Source organism: Rhinatrema bivittatum, chromosome 5 (assembly GCF_901001135.1).
Source record: "Rhinatrema bivittatum chromosome 5, aRhiBiv1.1, whole genome shotgun sequence".
NCBI classification, from domain to species: Eukaryota; Metazoa; Chordata; class Amphibia; order Gymnophiona; family Rhinatrematidae; genus Rhinatrema; species Rhinatrema bivittatum.
The window spans coordinates 80,749,763-80,767,171 of record NC_042619.1 but is presented as its reverse complement, the minus strand read 5'-3'; the positions used below and the strand labels follow the sequence as shown (position 1 = coordinate 80,767,171).

The window sequence follows — 17,409 nt, the reverse complement described above, 5'->3', positions numbered from 1 at the left end:
CATATATTTTTAGGAAATATTTAATCATGACATGGCAAATGTCGGCTATTTCCTTTTTTTTTTTTTTTTTTTATTATTCCTGATGTTTATTTCTTAAACGAATAGCTATAAAAGAAAGTGTTTATAAGTACACTGAGGGTTTAGGTGTCCACTGCTAGGTCTGTCCTGAGACTGGATAATGTATTGTAATTACCCTCCTGCTAATTTCAACAATCTTAAAACATTTTAAAATAGATTTGTTCCTTGGGACTGTAGTATTGTTTTCAAACCCTGTAAAAAAGAGTGTGTAACTCTTCTTAAAAGTCCAGGATCAGGCATATAGCCTGGTCCACCTTAAGACAATGCACAAAGGAAACTTGGTTGCAGGGTGTTGCCCTTGAGATGAGAGGGATAAGAAGTTGGGCCCCAGATTTAAAATTTTTAAAAATTAAATCCAAGCAATGTACATAATAGTAAAAAAATATATATTTTTATTCAAAATATGTAAACATTATTTATAGATACATTAAAAAATATCTTAGCCGAGAGTTGGAGAAAGCAAGAGCTATGGTAAAACTACTTACCTAACTACTATAATATATACTATAATATAACTACTTATATTAACTTTTCAATTGAATCTCCACTATGTAAATTTGTATTTAAGTTTACCAGAGAAGCAACCGCTCCTTGCTTATCTGCTCATACATTTAGAATAGAAAGTGTTAAGCTATCCCTTTTCTTCAAACAGCCATGTTCTACTTCCCTGTTTTAATGTAACTTTCGCTTCCTGTGTTAACTGGTTTCCCCCCTTGTTTATTGTAAACCAGTACGATAAGACCTTGTCTTGAGCATCAGTATATTAAAAGAACTTAAATAAATAAATCTATAAACTGCATTTCTGTTTTTAGCACTGCTGAGGTAAGCAGCCTTTTAGTTAATTTGCTTGTAAACATTACAAGGTCTAGACTGCTTTGTTCTGCAAGCTAAATGACTGCTTACAGTGTTAAAATCCCTTAATTGAGCATGTTTTAATTACTGCAATAAATTTTTCTGAAAATTATTTATTTTTGCTAGGATAGGTGAGTTAGACAAACTCATTCTTCACCACAAAATATTGGTCTTATGAACTGTCACATGTCCCGTTCGTCCCCCTCCCCCCCCCCCCCCCAACACACAAAAATAGTAGCAGCTACTTTCATATTAATTTAGAGGTCTTTGGCTTCCTTTTGCTCAAATCCATTTTGATTAAATGAAATAATTTATACTCTGGAAGGCTTTGAACACTAGGTAGAACAAAGATTAACTGGGGGATTTATTTTTCTGGTCCAAGAGACATCTAGCTGCTATGCCATCTGTCTGGATGAATTAGTTAATGTATTTAAAACTGTCTCTAAGATTTTTCTCTAGCATTGGTGTTCATGCTACAAACCCCCCATCTGCCATCCATAGAAAGGGTTTTTGCTTCTCTTCTGGAATTTTATAGAGCAGTAATTTGGATACATTTTTTGTATCTTTTACCACATGTTAGATTAGAATTGGAAGCATGAACTGACAGCTTCTAGAAGTGCTTTTTCTGCATGTTTTATGGGATATTAGTGTTATCCTGTATTGCTTTTTAAGAGATACACAAAGATCAAGACAATATACACTTCTTTTTTCTTTCTTTTTTCTATTCATTATCTTGAAAATAATAGAATAGTGTCTGCCTGCCAGCCTCCAAGCTTGGGAAGAATTCAGAACTTGGAAGAGGATGTGTAAGTGACTATAAAGTGAAGGCTCTCTATTTGTAATTTATCTACTTGCTAGCAGATAAAAATAGATTTCAGAAGTCTGGGCTAACTATGGTGGAACACTGACTAACCCAGTGAACAGGTAGGAAAGTTCCCTTTTTGTGATATCTCCTTTTGATCCTTTTAAAATAGTATTAGCAAAAACATGTAGATAATTCATTTGGTAGCAGATAATCAGTAGGATCTGATCATTTGCTGTTTTTTTTTGTCATTCTGAAAAGATACTTTGAAGTTCTTTAAAACTCCCTCATGGGGAGTTTCTTCCACTTTTTAATTTATGGTCTGATCAGTGCACAGTTTCAGCTGTGCTCCATGTCAGACAGAGCTCTTACTTCAGACAACTCTTTTTATACAACTTTTACTCTTTCAGTGTTAGCTCACAATACAGATACATGACTATTGGATTTGGGTCCCACTGATCACTTGATCAGTGCCTGACAGTGACTTACCTTAGATATGTTCATTTATGGGTTTTTCCCATTGTTAAATTTAGATTAAATGCCTTTACAATTTTTCTCTGGTTAGTAGGCCAGTACACTGAGGTGTGAAAGCTGAGTTTTTATTTCTAGGTTTTCAGGCTATACTACTCTGTATGATGAGCAGGAAATTTCCTTTTATCAATTGGTAAAGGACAATTATGAATAACTAAAAGGCGTTTATGTAAAACAAAAAAAAAGCCCTAAACTGTAGGACCTATTCATTTTTAATCTTTGTGTAAACCCAAACACTGAAGGCTTTTTCTTATGAGAATACCTGTTGTAAATCAAATTGCATAGTTGTATGACTTTACTCTCTTGCCCTTTCTTTTCTGCTGTAAAAGGCATGGAATTTAATGCCTTGGGAAAATCTGCTCGATAAACATCTGCATTTCTTCATGATAAACTCACATCAGTGCAATATCATAAGTAGGAGAGATTTAAGTACTTCCAATGATTAGCCAATTTAATTTTATTATTTCCAATTTGTAAACTACCTGCCCTCTAATTCATAGTCCAAGCCAACCCACAATTTTTGGTAGGTTAACTTGTGAAGAATGCTGAGTGCTGGCCATGATAGTGTCAGACAAATTGGACGAGGCATATACAGCCATGTTTAAAACTCTGAGCATGTTGAATGTAAACCGAGGTGATGTTTCTTACGGACCCCGGTATATAAAAATCCTTAAATAAATAAATAAATAAATAAATAATGTTGCTTTCTGTTAAGATTCATAAACATGTTAAAACACCTTGGTGGTGGTTATATGAAGTAATTGTGTGGTTCCTTGCACACAGTGGTTGTGGTGAAGGGGGGAGGGAAGAATAGGGAGAATTTTTCCATAGTTATGATGCTCCAACTTTAACACAGTAAAACTATTTAAATAGCAAATCTCAGTACCTTATTCAGATGTAATATGTTTTGGTATTTTTTAAACTGTTTGTTACTGATTCCATTACGTGGTGCATAGCTTCTATACCAGCCACACTGAGGATAATTCAGAGCTACATGTCCATGAACTGCAGGTTTACTGTTGTATGGTATAATCTAAGTAGAAGTCCCATAACTTTATTGTACATGAAAATTTGGTAAAGGCGATGCACATGTTTGCAGGCATGAGGAAGAGCATAGACGACGTGAAGAAGAAATCATACGCCAGAGAGAACAGGATGAATTGAGACGTCAGGAAGGATATAAATCAAACTTCATGGACAATGTAAGTAGAAGTGCTTTGACTAAATAAACCATGTTGGCCACAGTTCTATTTAATAACCCAATTTATGGTAGAGAATGTAATAGACACAGACATGGATATTTTCTTGACTTTAAATTGTTTTAGAAGAACTGCAGGATTTTGTTTCTTGTGTTCTCTTAAGATGTGCTTTCCAAGTTGCAAATGAACATTTTTCTTACATGCTTTTTTGAAAAAGACAACATGCACACAAGCTTCCGAGTAGTGATGGCAATAGTGTGGAAGATGCATAAACATAAAAATCTGTACCCATTAGTAGACATTTTTAAAAGCTTTTAAAGCTCTGAAGTCATTTAATGCAGTCTTAATTTAAGGTGCAGCAGAGCAATTCATATATTTATTTTTAATCTTCAGATTGTCAAGGCCAGTGATTTTCCAAATTAGCTTTTGTAAAATCTGAACCGGTGCTAGCATAAACATTCAGTTCTTGAATACAACATTGCAGGATTTGAGTATGATACAGGGAGTCAAACAATTACATTTTAAAGTTTGGATTCAGCTATATCTGAGGTTGTTAGTTTGGTTCCAGTTCAGTAGCTGGTTAGGCACGACCCACTGGTTCAATTCTGGTTCACTTGAGAATTTTTAATAAGGCATATTATTTATAAAATGGGCTGGAGGTATAAATCTATTGTCAGCCATATGAAGTATGCATGAGACAAACTCTGAGTACTTAATTTGTTGTACTGATTTATAAAATTGGAAACATAAATGAAGAAACAACCAACTCAGGAGCCAAAAGTTAGTAAATCACACAACTACCACTGTGTTAACATGAGTTAACTTATCAAGATTTAAATACTTCAGATTAAATAAAACTAGTGAAACTAAGAATTCTCAACATAAAACTGTTTTTGTTTAATTTGCCTATGGTTTATGTCCAATTTGCTTGACTTATTTTATCCTCTATTACTTTGTAAAATTTTTGTTTAATCTTACCTGCAAACATCCTCGAAGATTGCCTCCTTCATATTAGATCTTTGTGGTGGTAATTTGAATTTCAAAACTGAAAATGTTTCAATACTTAAGTTGATGGCACCAGCAAGACAGCCTGAGCAAATTTTGAGCAGTGTATCTATTTTCATAATTTCTAAGTATTTCCAAATATTTTCTTGAATTTATTTGTCAAATTGGTTGTGTTTTCAGAAGAGCAAACCTGCCCAATCAGGATACAAGACGCATTAAAAAAATTACATGTAAACACAGAACCATGCATAAAATAAACCATTTATATTTTATATATTACTTTTATTTTTGTTCTGTAAATCACCATGATTTTATATGGGAAGATGGTTATTCAAGTAATAAACTAAAATCCCAGAGAGCTAAAATGTGACACTATAGAATAAGAACATCAAAAATTTACCGAAAGTAGTAAAAACAGCATCCTTCAAATGCATTGGACAAAACCCCCCCCATGAAATAACCAATTGTGGCTCATCCACAAATGAATCTAGAAACAAAATCTTGTTTAGGCAGCGTTCCAGGCAGTAACTTGCTGCTTCGAGTTGTCTCCTAAGGAATGTTTCAAAGTCATTACCTGTGTCTGTCTGTAGTACACTTATTAGAATCAGTTGATTATACATATTTACAATTGCCATAAATAGTGCCCATCTTCTGTCATGTTGCTGTGAGGTGACACTTGGCTTTATTTTTGTCTGTTTCTGACAGCAGATGATACCTAGGATCTGGTTATATAACTGCAAGCATGACTTCATTTTCCTCAAGATTTTTCTTGGTTATTTTACCCCCATGTTTACTAACCTGCTAGAAACTGTGCTGCTATTTCAGATTTCCAGCTGATACCTCAGCTGTCCTATAGCAATTCCCTGAGGTATGCTCTTCGGATTATAATTGCCACTTGAGCAGGTTATAGAACAGCTAGCTGTTCCTGAATAGATATCAATTCATCTTTGTCAGAGCCTGTTGATCATGGTTTGATAATGCCATGTCTTAACACTCTTGCAGTTAGAACAATTGGTTGAACATGTTGCAATTGAGGCCATTTTTAGTGCAAAGTTTTCTTCATTTTTCACTTGTTTTTTTTAATTACGATTTTATTTCTTATCTTGCATGCATTACATACTTTCGCAACAAGTCAAATGGATAAATATTCTATCAGTGCCTCAACTGTTGTAATGTGTGCATAAAAGTGGGCACTTCAAGAAATATTTTTAAGCATCTTCAAGCTCATTTCATGCTTTCTTCCTATGTTGGGATCCATCTTTGTCATGCTATCCTTGATGTTGCATTTACTTTAACTACTGAAGAATCTTTGCCAATAAGAAACTGCAGTGTTTACTATATTGGATCCATAGTCAGACTACAGCTGCATGAGTTTAATACCATAATTACTGATAATATCCATGACTGAAGTTTTCAGGTACTCAAGAGGTTTAACTTAGTGCAAGAGTCCTTAGAACAGTTTGGCCATAGGCAATAAACTTGATGTTTGTTCTAACTATTGATGTCAGTTTGGGTTGTATAGTTTAACTTCATGCAGAGAAGAGAAGCCCATTTTTTACTTCATTCCTGCCTACATTGTATATATCAGCTTCTATCTTCTGACGCTTTTTGTAAATCTAGTTTTGGCATTCATTATTGTCTACCCTCCAAGACTTTCAATAATGAGAATTATTTTTCATCTTTATTTTTAAGCTAAGCAGCATTTCATTACATGTTAAAGTTTCATGCAAGTGTCTGCAAAGCTTTTCGTTCTTATTTATGTAGTCTCTTCCTATGAAATACTGAACAAAAAGTAATTTGTACTGAGAAGCTTGACTTTTTCCTTCTGTGATTTAAAACAAAATTTCTTATCCTGCCAGATCAGTCCAGACAAATGGGTTATACTCTGTGGCAAAACAAGGGTTTTGCATACTTTGTGATTTATTGATTTGCCCTGTGGCTGTTTTCTCAAGAGTTCATTACCTCTGCCTTGGCCTGCAAGTACTATTTGACATCTGCACTGAGTTCAAATAGAGGCTTGTGGTTCTGGATTGACTCAGAACCAGGCTTTTGGGATGCATACATAAGCCTATCTTTGAGGAAGCTGTAAGACTAATATCCTGCAGTGCAATTGACCAGAAAACTATTAATAGAAGGCCATTGGTCAGAAAGCTAATGTTTAGTACTATGTGACTTGATTAGCCCACCAGACAGAGAACATGCCCTGATGTTGCTAAACTTCTCTAGTCTCAGCTGCGAGTCCAAAGAGAACAGATCTATGTGCTGAGATTGTGTTTTCACCTTGGGACAGCACATTTTCAGAAGCTCTCCAGGCACTGCTAACTAATTGTGTTTATGTAACTTTTATTGCTTAATCTTTGCTGTTTTACCTGTTACATATTTAACCTGTTACATTTTATTAATAATAAACTCAATAGTTTGTTAGCTTTGCCTGTTGTAGATGATCCCAGTGTTCTCCATGGACAAGCACTCAAGATGGGTAACATCATCCAGCTCCCAGTTGGGTCATTTATCTTCCAGAAAGTAATTTTTAAATTTCTGAACATGTGCAGGCATTCCCACGTGGGAATCTCCTCAGTCTATTTTCATCCACTTTAGTGAATGGTCAGAAATTCTTAGCATCACAGCTGATTTTTCCAAATGTCGACAGAAAAGAAAAAGAAGAATCAGTTAAAAAAATGCCACGAGACTTAAGTTTGCTTTGTCTGAAATACCTGAGAATGAATTGTTGCTCCCCCCCTGTCGGCTGATGTCTCCCAGGGCACTAATTTATACAGAGCTCCGACTAAAGTATGAGCAGCCAAGCTCAGTAAGAAATACCAAATTCAGAATTGTTACAATAAACTTCTCCAAGCCAGGTAAACTGAGAATCAGTCTGTGCCCAAGATCCACATCTCTAAAATCGGAGCCTAAATATCAGAGCCAGAGGCATGTGGGCATAGAATCGCCAGAGCTGAAATGTTGACACAGAACACTGGCTCATGAAAGATCTGACTTGATCAAAAGCCCAGCACTCCAGCTATGTCATCTGACTCTTCTCAGAACCTATTCAAATAGGAAAAAAGCATACTGAAATGACAAGATGTCCTGAAACATCAAGTACCGTATTTTTCGCTCCATAAGATGCACTTTATTTTTCCCAAAAGTGGGGGGAAAATGTCTGTGCATCTTATGGAGCGAAAATATATATATATGTATAAAAATTTTTTTACTACAACCCTCCACCCACCTGACTCCCCCAAGACTTGCCAAAAGTCCCTGGTAGTCCAGTGAGGGTCCCGGTGCGAGCTCCTGGGCCGTCGGCTTCCAGTAATCAAAATGGTGCCGGTGGCCCTTTGCCCTTACTATGTGACAGGGGCTATTGGTGCCATTGGTCGGCCCCTGTCACATGATAGGAGCAATAGACGGCCCAGTAGTTAATTTAAACTTGAAGGGTTGGGGTTTTGTGTTTTATTTTTCCAGGAAAGAGACCGAAATGGCTCTCACCACACCTGAAAACGAAACGGGGACAAAAGAAAATTGTATGCACACCCCAAATTTGCTCCATAAGATGCACAGACGCCTGGGAACAGAGCCGGTTTAGCACACCATTTTTAAAAAAAGTTCCCCCTCTGAATCCTTGGTGTGTCTTATGGTCAGGTGTGTCTTATGGAGCGAAAAATACAGTAGTATGTCTTCCCCCTCCAACACTGGGACCTCAAATGAAGTCATCAAGTTATTAATCCAGAAATTCTACCACAGCAACCTGTACAAAATGGCATGCCTTTGTCAGAAATTAACAGGCAGACATCTTAAGCACATACATGAAGCAGATGCCTAATCAAGATAAAACCTCAGCGCAACCCATACTAGAAAAGTTGAGAGCACCTTTAGTCGCAACTTCTATCCTTATATTTTGAAAAAACAGAACAGAAATCTGAAGCTTTTTTATATATACAGACTATATATTTGCTTCATGGCATTCAAATGTTTCATGTATAATAGAATCAAATATACCGTTCCCATATTCACCATCAGACTCCATACCAGAACAGCTCAGGAGCCTAACACCTCCAGAAGACTCCATATACCGAATTTTCTGCAAAAGATGTCACAGGCGATGATCAACTTAGAGGAGGCTGCAGAAGATACAACAGCTTTACAAGGCTTGCAAAACCTCATCCAGCCGATGAAGTAGTACAGAGTGCTACTAATGCATAATGCGCTAACGAAAGTACAATCAAAAATTTGGAAGACACCTTTCTTTGGGCCACCTGTTGGCAAAAATATTGATGTAAACAATAGAATACAGAAATGACTAGAGCACGAAAAGGTATAACTCCCTCATGATTCCATTATCGTAGTCAGCAATGAGAAAAGCTTACTCAAATTCTCTTCCTGGTAAAGACCAGAGAATCACTGATGCAGTTGGTAAAAACATATCAAGGAATGACCTTGCAAGCAAGGATTACAGCAAATCAGATCAGAATGGTTCAATATCTTTCATTTTGAAAAGCTCCACAGGCATTCTAAAAAGTTACCAGAAGAGTATCATTCTTATAACAAAATCATAGCACACAGGATTGTACAAAACACAACATGCTCAATTTGACTCCTTTGATGCTGCTGCAAGGGTTTCTGCAACAGCAGCAAGAAGATTATCATGACTAAGAGCATTAAGCTTCAGATGTATCTGACAGTTTTTCATGGTCACCTATAGCAGGAAATAATTTAATTTATTTGAAGATAAGGTAAAGGAGATGGTAAAAGTAATAAAGAATTAGAATACTGATCTTACTACTTCTTACCAAGAATCCACATCACAAAGAAGGTTCAAGCAAGACCCTTCTAAGAGGTCACATTACTATTCTCAAAGGAGAAGATATCTTATAGGCAACACCCAATTATCATTCAACAATAATTGCAATCACACAAGTCAGCAGCTGCAAATAAGACAAAATTCTAATAGATTTCAACAGAGACAAACCCAACAGCCTTCACAGAGATCTTCTGTGATTCTAGTCTAGCTTATCAAAATCTTTTTCTGGAGCTGAAAGTAAGTGGAAGACCAATTTTTCAAACATCACTGGAGTCAAATAACAAATGGGTTTGAAATAATAAAGGATGCTTTCTAAATTTCAAAAGCTTTCCAGTTTAGCAATGAATCTCAAAAGCTTTTTCCATTCTGCAAAAAGAGCTGCAATCAATTGTTCGAGCCAAAGCAGTTGAACCAGTTCCCAAATTACAAAGGGAAAGGGTCTCGGAATACTTTCTGATTCCAAAAAAGACAGATGACCTCTATCCAGTACTAGATCTCAGAAAATTGAACATCTTTCTAGAAAGAGAAAAGTTGAAGTTAAACGTGATAGGTATATTTTCCGCAAATAAACAGGGTTGGATTAGCCATGTAATCTGGGGATTGTCCTTCAGTCCTCTAGGTGGCGGAGCTCCTCAAAGCACACAGAGCTGAGCTCGTGTGCCTGCTTATTTTTATAGCCATGTGGTTTGCAGTCCACATCAGCCTTGTTTCTCTGCCTGTAGGGTACAATTGGAGTCTCCTCTCATTAATGTTTTTTTTCTCCTTTTCCTTTAGGTACTACAATGATCAGAAACTTGCAGCCTGCCTGTAAGCCCCTGGGGATTGCCACAGGGACTGCGGGGGGCCCAGGTTGCCTCTTATTATGGCTTTCATGCTGTATCTCACATCTGTTGCTGGTTTGAGTCAACCAGGTGTAGCTGCAAGGGCTCAGGCTGAAGAGGGGCAGGGCAGGCTGGAGACCTGATAGCCACTGAGGCCTTGTTACAGGGTTAACGGTAGGAGAAGCAACCCTCCGGGGCCTTCCTGGCCTACCTGAGAGTGAAGGCCCCCCCCCCCCATGTGTCATGAAATTACCTTACCTCTTCTGGTTGGGGGGTTGTTAGGAGCAAGCAGGAGCATCGCAAAGATGGAGAGGAACAAGGGGTGGGGGCCCCTCCCGGGAGGAGGCCCCAGCATCATGAGATGGCCATGCCCGGACCAGGGCTGTGACTGCTGCGTCAAGGGCCAGGCATGTTGATGCACTCACCGGGGCTGGCGCACCAGTAATGGTATTAGCCCAATCAGGCAATTCCTAGTACCGAGGGGTGATGCAGCATGTGTTACTTCGCACCTCCCTTGGGGGCTGTTCAAACATCCCAAGGTTGGCTCCAGGGTTCCTGACAACAGGAGGTAAAAGCCCCGTGCTTGCACGGTTTCAGAACAGGGAACTGACACACCGGTAGCGGCGATTCAGCGTGCATTTAGACATGGATACTGGCACTTGAAGCTGGAAGCCATGGAGGTGTAAGCTGCAACTGCGGTCAGCGTTGATGACATGGCAAAGTTGGAGTGCAATTGAAAACAGCAGTGGTGCCTGTCTTGCACAAGTGCGAGTGTTACACGGGCTGGAGCTACTGGCAGTACAGAGAGCGCCAAGGGTCTCCCCATGCCGACTCCCACCGCTGACACGGGGTGTCCATTAAGAGGTAATCTGGCCCGGACACAGTGCCGATTGGGAGCAGCCGACTGGCTTTGAGGCATGTGGAGAAATTGAGGTACTGCCATCCGCACAACGGTCAGAGGCTCCATGACCATTGCTTATCATCCGTATGGAAAGCCAGAGATACAGATTCGTAATTTTTTCCTGGAGAATCGGGGAAAGGAACCCAGTGGCGGGTATCCATGTGAGATGAATCAGAGTGTCGGGGGCCTTTATATGGCTTATACTCTCGGAAGCAAACACTGGAACAATGCTTGCATCAGTAACTCCTACGCTCGGAGCCAGTCCAGTACCCGGGCCAACACCCCCCCCCCCCCCCCTCCCGGAGCAGCAGGCCATGGAGGATGGGGACCTATGCTCTGGGGGATTTTGGACACGTCTGCCAGCGTAAGCAGGAACCATTTCGGCCAGGCACGGGCTTGCGTCAGATCCACACCCCAAGGGGGACCCTCAGATGCCGCATGGGGACAGGATGGTGGGTAGCCTTGGTCTCAAGACCCCATACCCCCCAGCAAGGCTGCACTGATAGAGTGGGCTTCCCCTACAGAGCTGGGGGGGAGGTCCTGTTCTCCACACTATTGCTCCTAAAAGGTTGAGAGTTCGCTGGGCACTGAAACAAACCCACCCTCGCTGTTAGCAACTCAGAATGGGGGGTAGGGGTTGCCCCGCAGAGGTCCATATGCTGGCAGTCTCGCCTGCTGTTGTAGCGGGCAACAGATTCAAGCTGATCACGAGGGCTTATCTCCACACTGCCCGAACATACCTGATGTCGTCTGACCATGGAAGCTAAATGGGTTGGACCTGTTTAGCGAGGGGAAACCAGGAATCCAGGAGTACCCGAACCGCTTCACCATTCGGGAGAAGGTGAAGGATAAAATTGATAGTCATTAGGTTATGGTCCCGTCAATCCTCGGAAGACCTCCTTCCCCCCCCCCTCCAATTAATCATGTCCTGGGTACAGCTGGGATCTGGTGGGGACAAGGGGTCAGAGATCCCATGCCCCCTTTTAGCTGGGGTATTTGCTCGCACAGCTCATGGTTGGGCCAAGGGCATGATCCAACCTATAAAGCACCCTCCGGGGCTCTGTGGTTCCTGATTGCCTTGTCTAAAGGCTCTGTAGCGGAACGACTTAAAAAAAAAAAAGTCAATAAGATGGGGGAATCTTCCTCTATAGGAGTAGGATATGGATTGCATCAACCCACCCTGAGGCAATACAGTCTATAGACCACTCTAAGAACAAAGTAGACCATGGTCATGGGAGTGCATCCAGTCTTCGTGGTGTTCGCTTGACCGCAAAGGAGTCCATGCTGTTGGGATTCCAACGTAGAGGATGTATGGGACACTCACCTCTTGTCAGGTAGGGCATGGCCGCCAAGAGCACGGAGAAAAAGTCCCAGCGAGGACTGCATCCCCCCATCTTGGGCAGGAGTGCCCTCAAAAGCTAATCCATTGGGGCATCCGGGCTTCAGGTGCATCAGAAGGTGGAACCTACTCATCACGTCCACACGGGAACAGTCAGGTGACAAGGCATATCAGGAGATACACAACAGGGGAGCCCTGCTACACCTTCAACACACGCACTTCCCCATTAGAGGTAACACAAGGACAAGACAGTACCAGCCTCACCCTCGGACATCTGGGGGGATCTCGATAACAGGGTATGTCTGCATCACCTGTCTGTTGGCCCAAGCTAGTTTGTTACGGACAGGTTTTTCCCCTCAACCCCATGTGTTCCCTCTGGGGTACATAGTGTGGAAGAATGGCACTGAGGGGCCGAGGGGGGGGGGGGGGGAATGGGGAATGGGAATCGCTGTGGTTACCCTGAGTCGTCCACGTACCCCCAAGACAGTGTCTGGCAGAGGGGACTATCAACTCAAGTAGACCAGCTATTAGGGGGTGCAGAGAACACAAAGCTCACTCTCCTGCCCCAGGACATCGGTTGAAACAACCCCGCTCGTGGTACTCAAGGGATGAGCACCAGCACCCTTATTTTTCAGCTTGCCACTTCCCCTGCAGGGCCTTTGGAGGCCGGGTCACCCGTCAAATCCCAACTTCATGAATGATATTCTCAGACTTTTTTCACTGGGCAGGCACCACTGGTACCGTAGATGCTCAGCCTGTTTCTGAAACAATTCTTATTGCCACATGGTTGCAATAAGAAGACACCTCTCCCACGAAGGGCTGCTTGGTCAGGTTGATCTCAGCAAGGAGAGGCAGGTCTGACACTTGTGGTATATTCTCCCTCATCCGGACACAGTAACAGCAAGGATTCACTCTCTCCTTCCTTCCAAAGCAGTATCAGTTCTTCTTCAAACAGGCAGTGAACCTTTCCAAAGTGGCATAAGTCCGCGGAGGTGGGACGGCTTCCCACTTTGGATTGCACGGTGCCTTAGCCTACTGCGACATAGACCGTAATCGGTTGTGTCCCAACAAATACTGCCGAACTGCCAACCTCCATTGGAGACACATTCCTGGGTACCACTAAGTCTATCTTGTTCCACTACAATGGGGGAGTGGAGACCTTACCCGCATCACCAGGGGCGTAGCAGGTCGGAGCGATAGCATCATCCATTCAGCCCAAACACACTATCTATTCAGGACATAGGTGAAGCGGCCAAGCGATTACTGTGGTATGCTATTGTCCCCCGCTGCTGACTTGGCCAGCAGACGGGTACGGATATGGCAAGGGGTCAAGTCGTCGCTGAACAATAACATCTAAGGAAGAGTGACCGCACGGCATGACAGATTGAGTGCACCTTCTACCAAGGACTGCAATGAGTTACCATTGCTCCAGGGGCCGGGGCGCGCCCAACCTGCTAGCGGGGGACTCCCCAGATTACATGGCTAATCCAACCCTACTTATCTGCAGAAAAGAGCAAGTTTGCTTACCGTAAAACGGTGTTTTCCATAGATAGGGTGGATTAGCCATGCTATCCTGCCCACCTCCCCGGACAGAATCCTACAGAGGTGGATGCATGCTTGGGTAACAGACTGAGGTGGATTGGGAACCACATGGCTATATAGACAGTCAGGCACACAGAGCTCAGCTCTGTGCTTTGAGGAACTCTGCCTCCTAGAGAACTGGAGGAAGATCCCCAGATTGCATGGCTAATCCACCCTGCTATCCACGGAAAACATTGTTTATGGTATGCAAACTTGCTCTTACCTTTCTTATAAAAAGACCACTAATATTCTTGGATCTAAAGGATGCTTATGCATACATCCCAATCAAAAAAATCACAGGACACTCAACAGTTCCCAGAGTATTCAAATGCCGAGGAGTAGTAGTAGCTCGCTTAAGTAAACAGAATCTATTAGTATTTCCATGCTTGAGGAGATTAGCTAATATCAAGTGCATCTTACGAAGAGTTAATCAAAGACGCAATTTTGCTTCTAAAGACCTTGCACTACCTAGGATTCCTCATAAATTACGAAAAATCCACGTTCAGACCAAAGTAACATTTGGAATTCTTAGGCACAAAGTTGAATATGATCAAAGCAAAAGCATATCTTCCAATGAATAGAACAAACAAATTAATCAGTTTAGCAAAGAAAGTGAAAGGAGGAAATGGATTCAGCTAAACAATACATGAGGATACTGGAATGCTTGGCATCAACAGTGCATGTGTGATACCAGTGGCATGACTAAAAATGAGAAGTGTAGCATCTAAAGAGCAATTTTAATCCGCTCATTCAACCACTAAGCTACAAAATACACTTAAGCAGCAAAATGAGAAATTAACTTACATGGTGGACATTCAAGAAGAACCCTGCTATATGCTTAGAATTTCCACCTTCCAACAATACAGGCTATAGTGACAATGGATGCATCTCATCAGTGATATCTATAATACATGGAGAATAGTCAAAAGAAGAATCTCTTCTATATATCTGCTAGCAAAGAGAGCAATTTTCAGTGTTCTAAAAATATTTGAGCCTTGGCTGAAGTCCAGAACTATACAAATACAGACGATCAAACAGGTAGCCATTTCTATAAACAAGCAGGGAGTACTAATGTGCAAGGAGTCCATGGCTATAGGGACTGGATAACCAAAAGAAAACAGATCTTAGCAATCTATCTACCAGGAAAGAACAACAAACTGACAGATTGAGCCATCAACTGCAGCCATACGAATGGTCACTGAACAATCTCATTCTCTATGAAATTTTCTCAATGTAGAATACACCATATTTGCATCTCCATTTAGTCACAAACTATAGAAGGATGCAGTAGCGATAGATGCCTTTCTAATACCTTGGAATGAAGGGATAGAATATGCTTTTCCACAGGTACCGTTAATAGCAAAGACAATCTTGAAATTAAAGAGAGACCGGCACAATGATCTTGATAGCACGCTGCTGGCCGCCTCGTGCATCTGTCCCTTAGTTTGAGACTGAAGTTACCAAAAATTCCAGACCTGTTATTTCAAAACAAATGAACTATACTGCACCCCAGTCTCTAGCATTGTCAACATGAATGCTGAAAGCAAATTAATCAAGAAGCTACATTTACCATGAAGAATTACTGAGATTCAAATGGTGTCCAGGAAACCTTCAACAAGAAAACATTACCATTTCAAATAGAAAAGATTCACTAATTGGTGTACTAAACGTAAAGAACATCCTTTCATAGGTTCATCTCAGACAGTACTTCAGTACTTGCTTCACCTTATGGACTCTGGTCTAAAAACCATGTCCATCAGAGTACATGTGAGGGCAGTCTCAGCCTAACACAGCAAGATTGAGGGAAATTTAATTTCTCGACCATTAATGGCAAGATTCTTAAAGATTGTTCAACTTTAAACCACCAATAAAACAATCTTGCACGACAAGTGGGACTTGAATATTGTATTATCACAGTTTATGAAATTACCATTTGAACCAATGGCTATGATAGATATGAAACTCCTAGCATGGAAAACCTTATTTCTAATAGCAGCCACATCAGTCAGAAGAGTAAGTGAATGGCAGGTATTAGTTGCCTATTCTCCATATACTCAAATATTTAAAGACAAAGTACTTGTCAGAACGCAGCCTAAGTTTCTTTTGAAAGTGGTATCTAAATTCCACTTAAATCCAGAAATATTGCCAACGTTCTTTCCTCAACCACACACGACTACCACCGAACAAGCATTACATACCCTAGACTGAAGATGGGCCCTCTTGTTTTATTTAGTCAGAATACAAACACTCAGGAATGTGTCCCAATTATTCATTTCATATGGTACATCTAAAATAGAAACAGCAGCTAATAAATGCTTTATCAAGAGTTTGACATAATGAATTGCTTTTTAGTATGCAACTAATAACATTGGAAATACTGAAGTCAAAAACGCATAAGTACGGGCAACGAGCGCATCAGTGACATCACAATGAAGTATCAGTCCAAGATAAATCTATAAATCTGCCAAATGGTCAACTATACATGCCTTTTCAAAAGAATACTGTCTAGATAAGAACTTGCGCAAATAGTTCATTTGAGCAAGCAGTACTTAAGAACATTTTTGAAGTAATCAAAACAAACTTTGCACAGTACGTAAAATGGGTTGCCAAGAAACCATCGAGAGTCAAATCAAGGAGCAGATTGGCCTTTCGGGGGATTGGGCTTCCCCTGCTGAGCTGGTCATTCCATCACATTTTTCTTCCCCCCCCCCTCCCCCAGCTTCCTGGCCAAAGAAAAAAGGGGCTGCTGCGGCTTGAAGAGAAACCTGAGAGTCCATGGTGGAGCACAGCCTGCTGCAGCTGGGAGAGAGGCCTGCGGGGCCATGGCAGAGCTCATTCTGCAGTATGACCCAAAGAGACATACGAGGCCATGCGGCACCCTCCCCCCCCCCCCCCCCCCAACTTGCAGGAGCAGCACTGCCATCCAGCAGTGGCCAACGACAAGGTGCAGAAGAAAGGGGAGGTCTGAAAGTTGTATGTGTCTATGCTTGGGTATGTGAGACAGAAGCCTGCCTGTGTGTGAAAAAGCGAAAGAGCCTATGCATATGTCTGTGTATGTAAGAACAAGAGACTGCGTTTGAGTGAGAGCGAGAGCCTGTGTATGTGACAGCATGTATGAGTGAGAAAGCATGTGTGTGAGGGGGGAGAAAGAGGATAAAGATAGTGAGGTCCCCCTCCCTCAATCCACAGCAATCTGTGAGTGACTGGAAATCAAAAGATCCCAGATATGGAGACCTGGAGATTTTTAATCCTGTTTTAAACTTTGGGATATTTAATGTGTCTGCTGTTTGAAATATTGGGTGTTTGAGAAATATTAGAAAAAAAATGTCATTTTAATTATTCGATTTTTGTTGGCTGTTGGCCTGCTTGACATTTATTTATTTATCGAGTTTTATATATCGTCATTCGGTAGTTCGCCATCATAACGGTTTACAAAAAATACTCCTTTTTTATTACATATTTTATTAGTATGGTTTTAATATTATGAATGTATGATCTTTTT

General features: G+C 40.9%; 1 protein-coding gene across 7 annotated transcripts in view; it reads left to right on the top strand.

Annotated features, from left to right (window-relative positions):
• PSPC1 (paraspeckle component 1) overlaps positions 1–17,409 on the top strand; it is a 465,349-nt gene that overhangs the window by 208,507 nt on the left and 239,433 nt on the right. For 6 of the 7 annotated variants that reach the window (XR_003856885.1, XM_029602504.1, XM_029602499.1 and 3 more), the window contains exons 6-7: positions 1,677–1,736; positions 3,363–3,465. Coding sequence is in view for 6 of the 7 variants with exons in the window: in XM_029602504.1 (XP_029458364.1) it covers positions 1,677–1,736; positions 3,363–3,465 (163 nt within the window). In the remaining variant the exon portion in view is untranslated. The remainder of the gene's footprint in view (positions 1–1,676; positions 1,737–3,362; positions 3,466–17,409) is intronic. The other variant, XM_029602500.1, reaches the window with a different exon arrangement.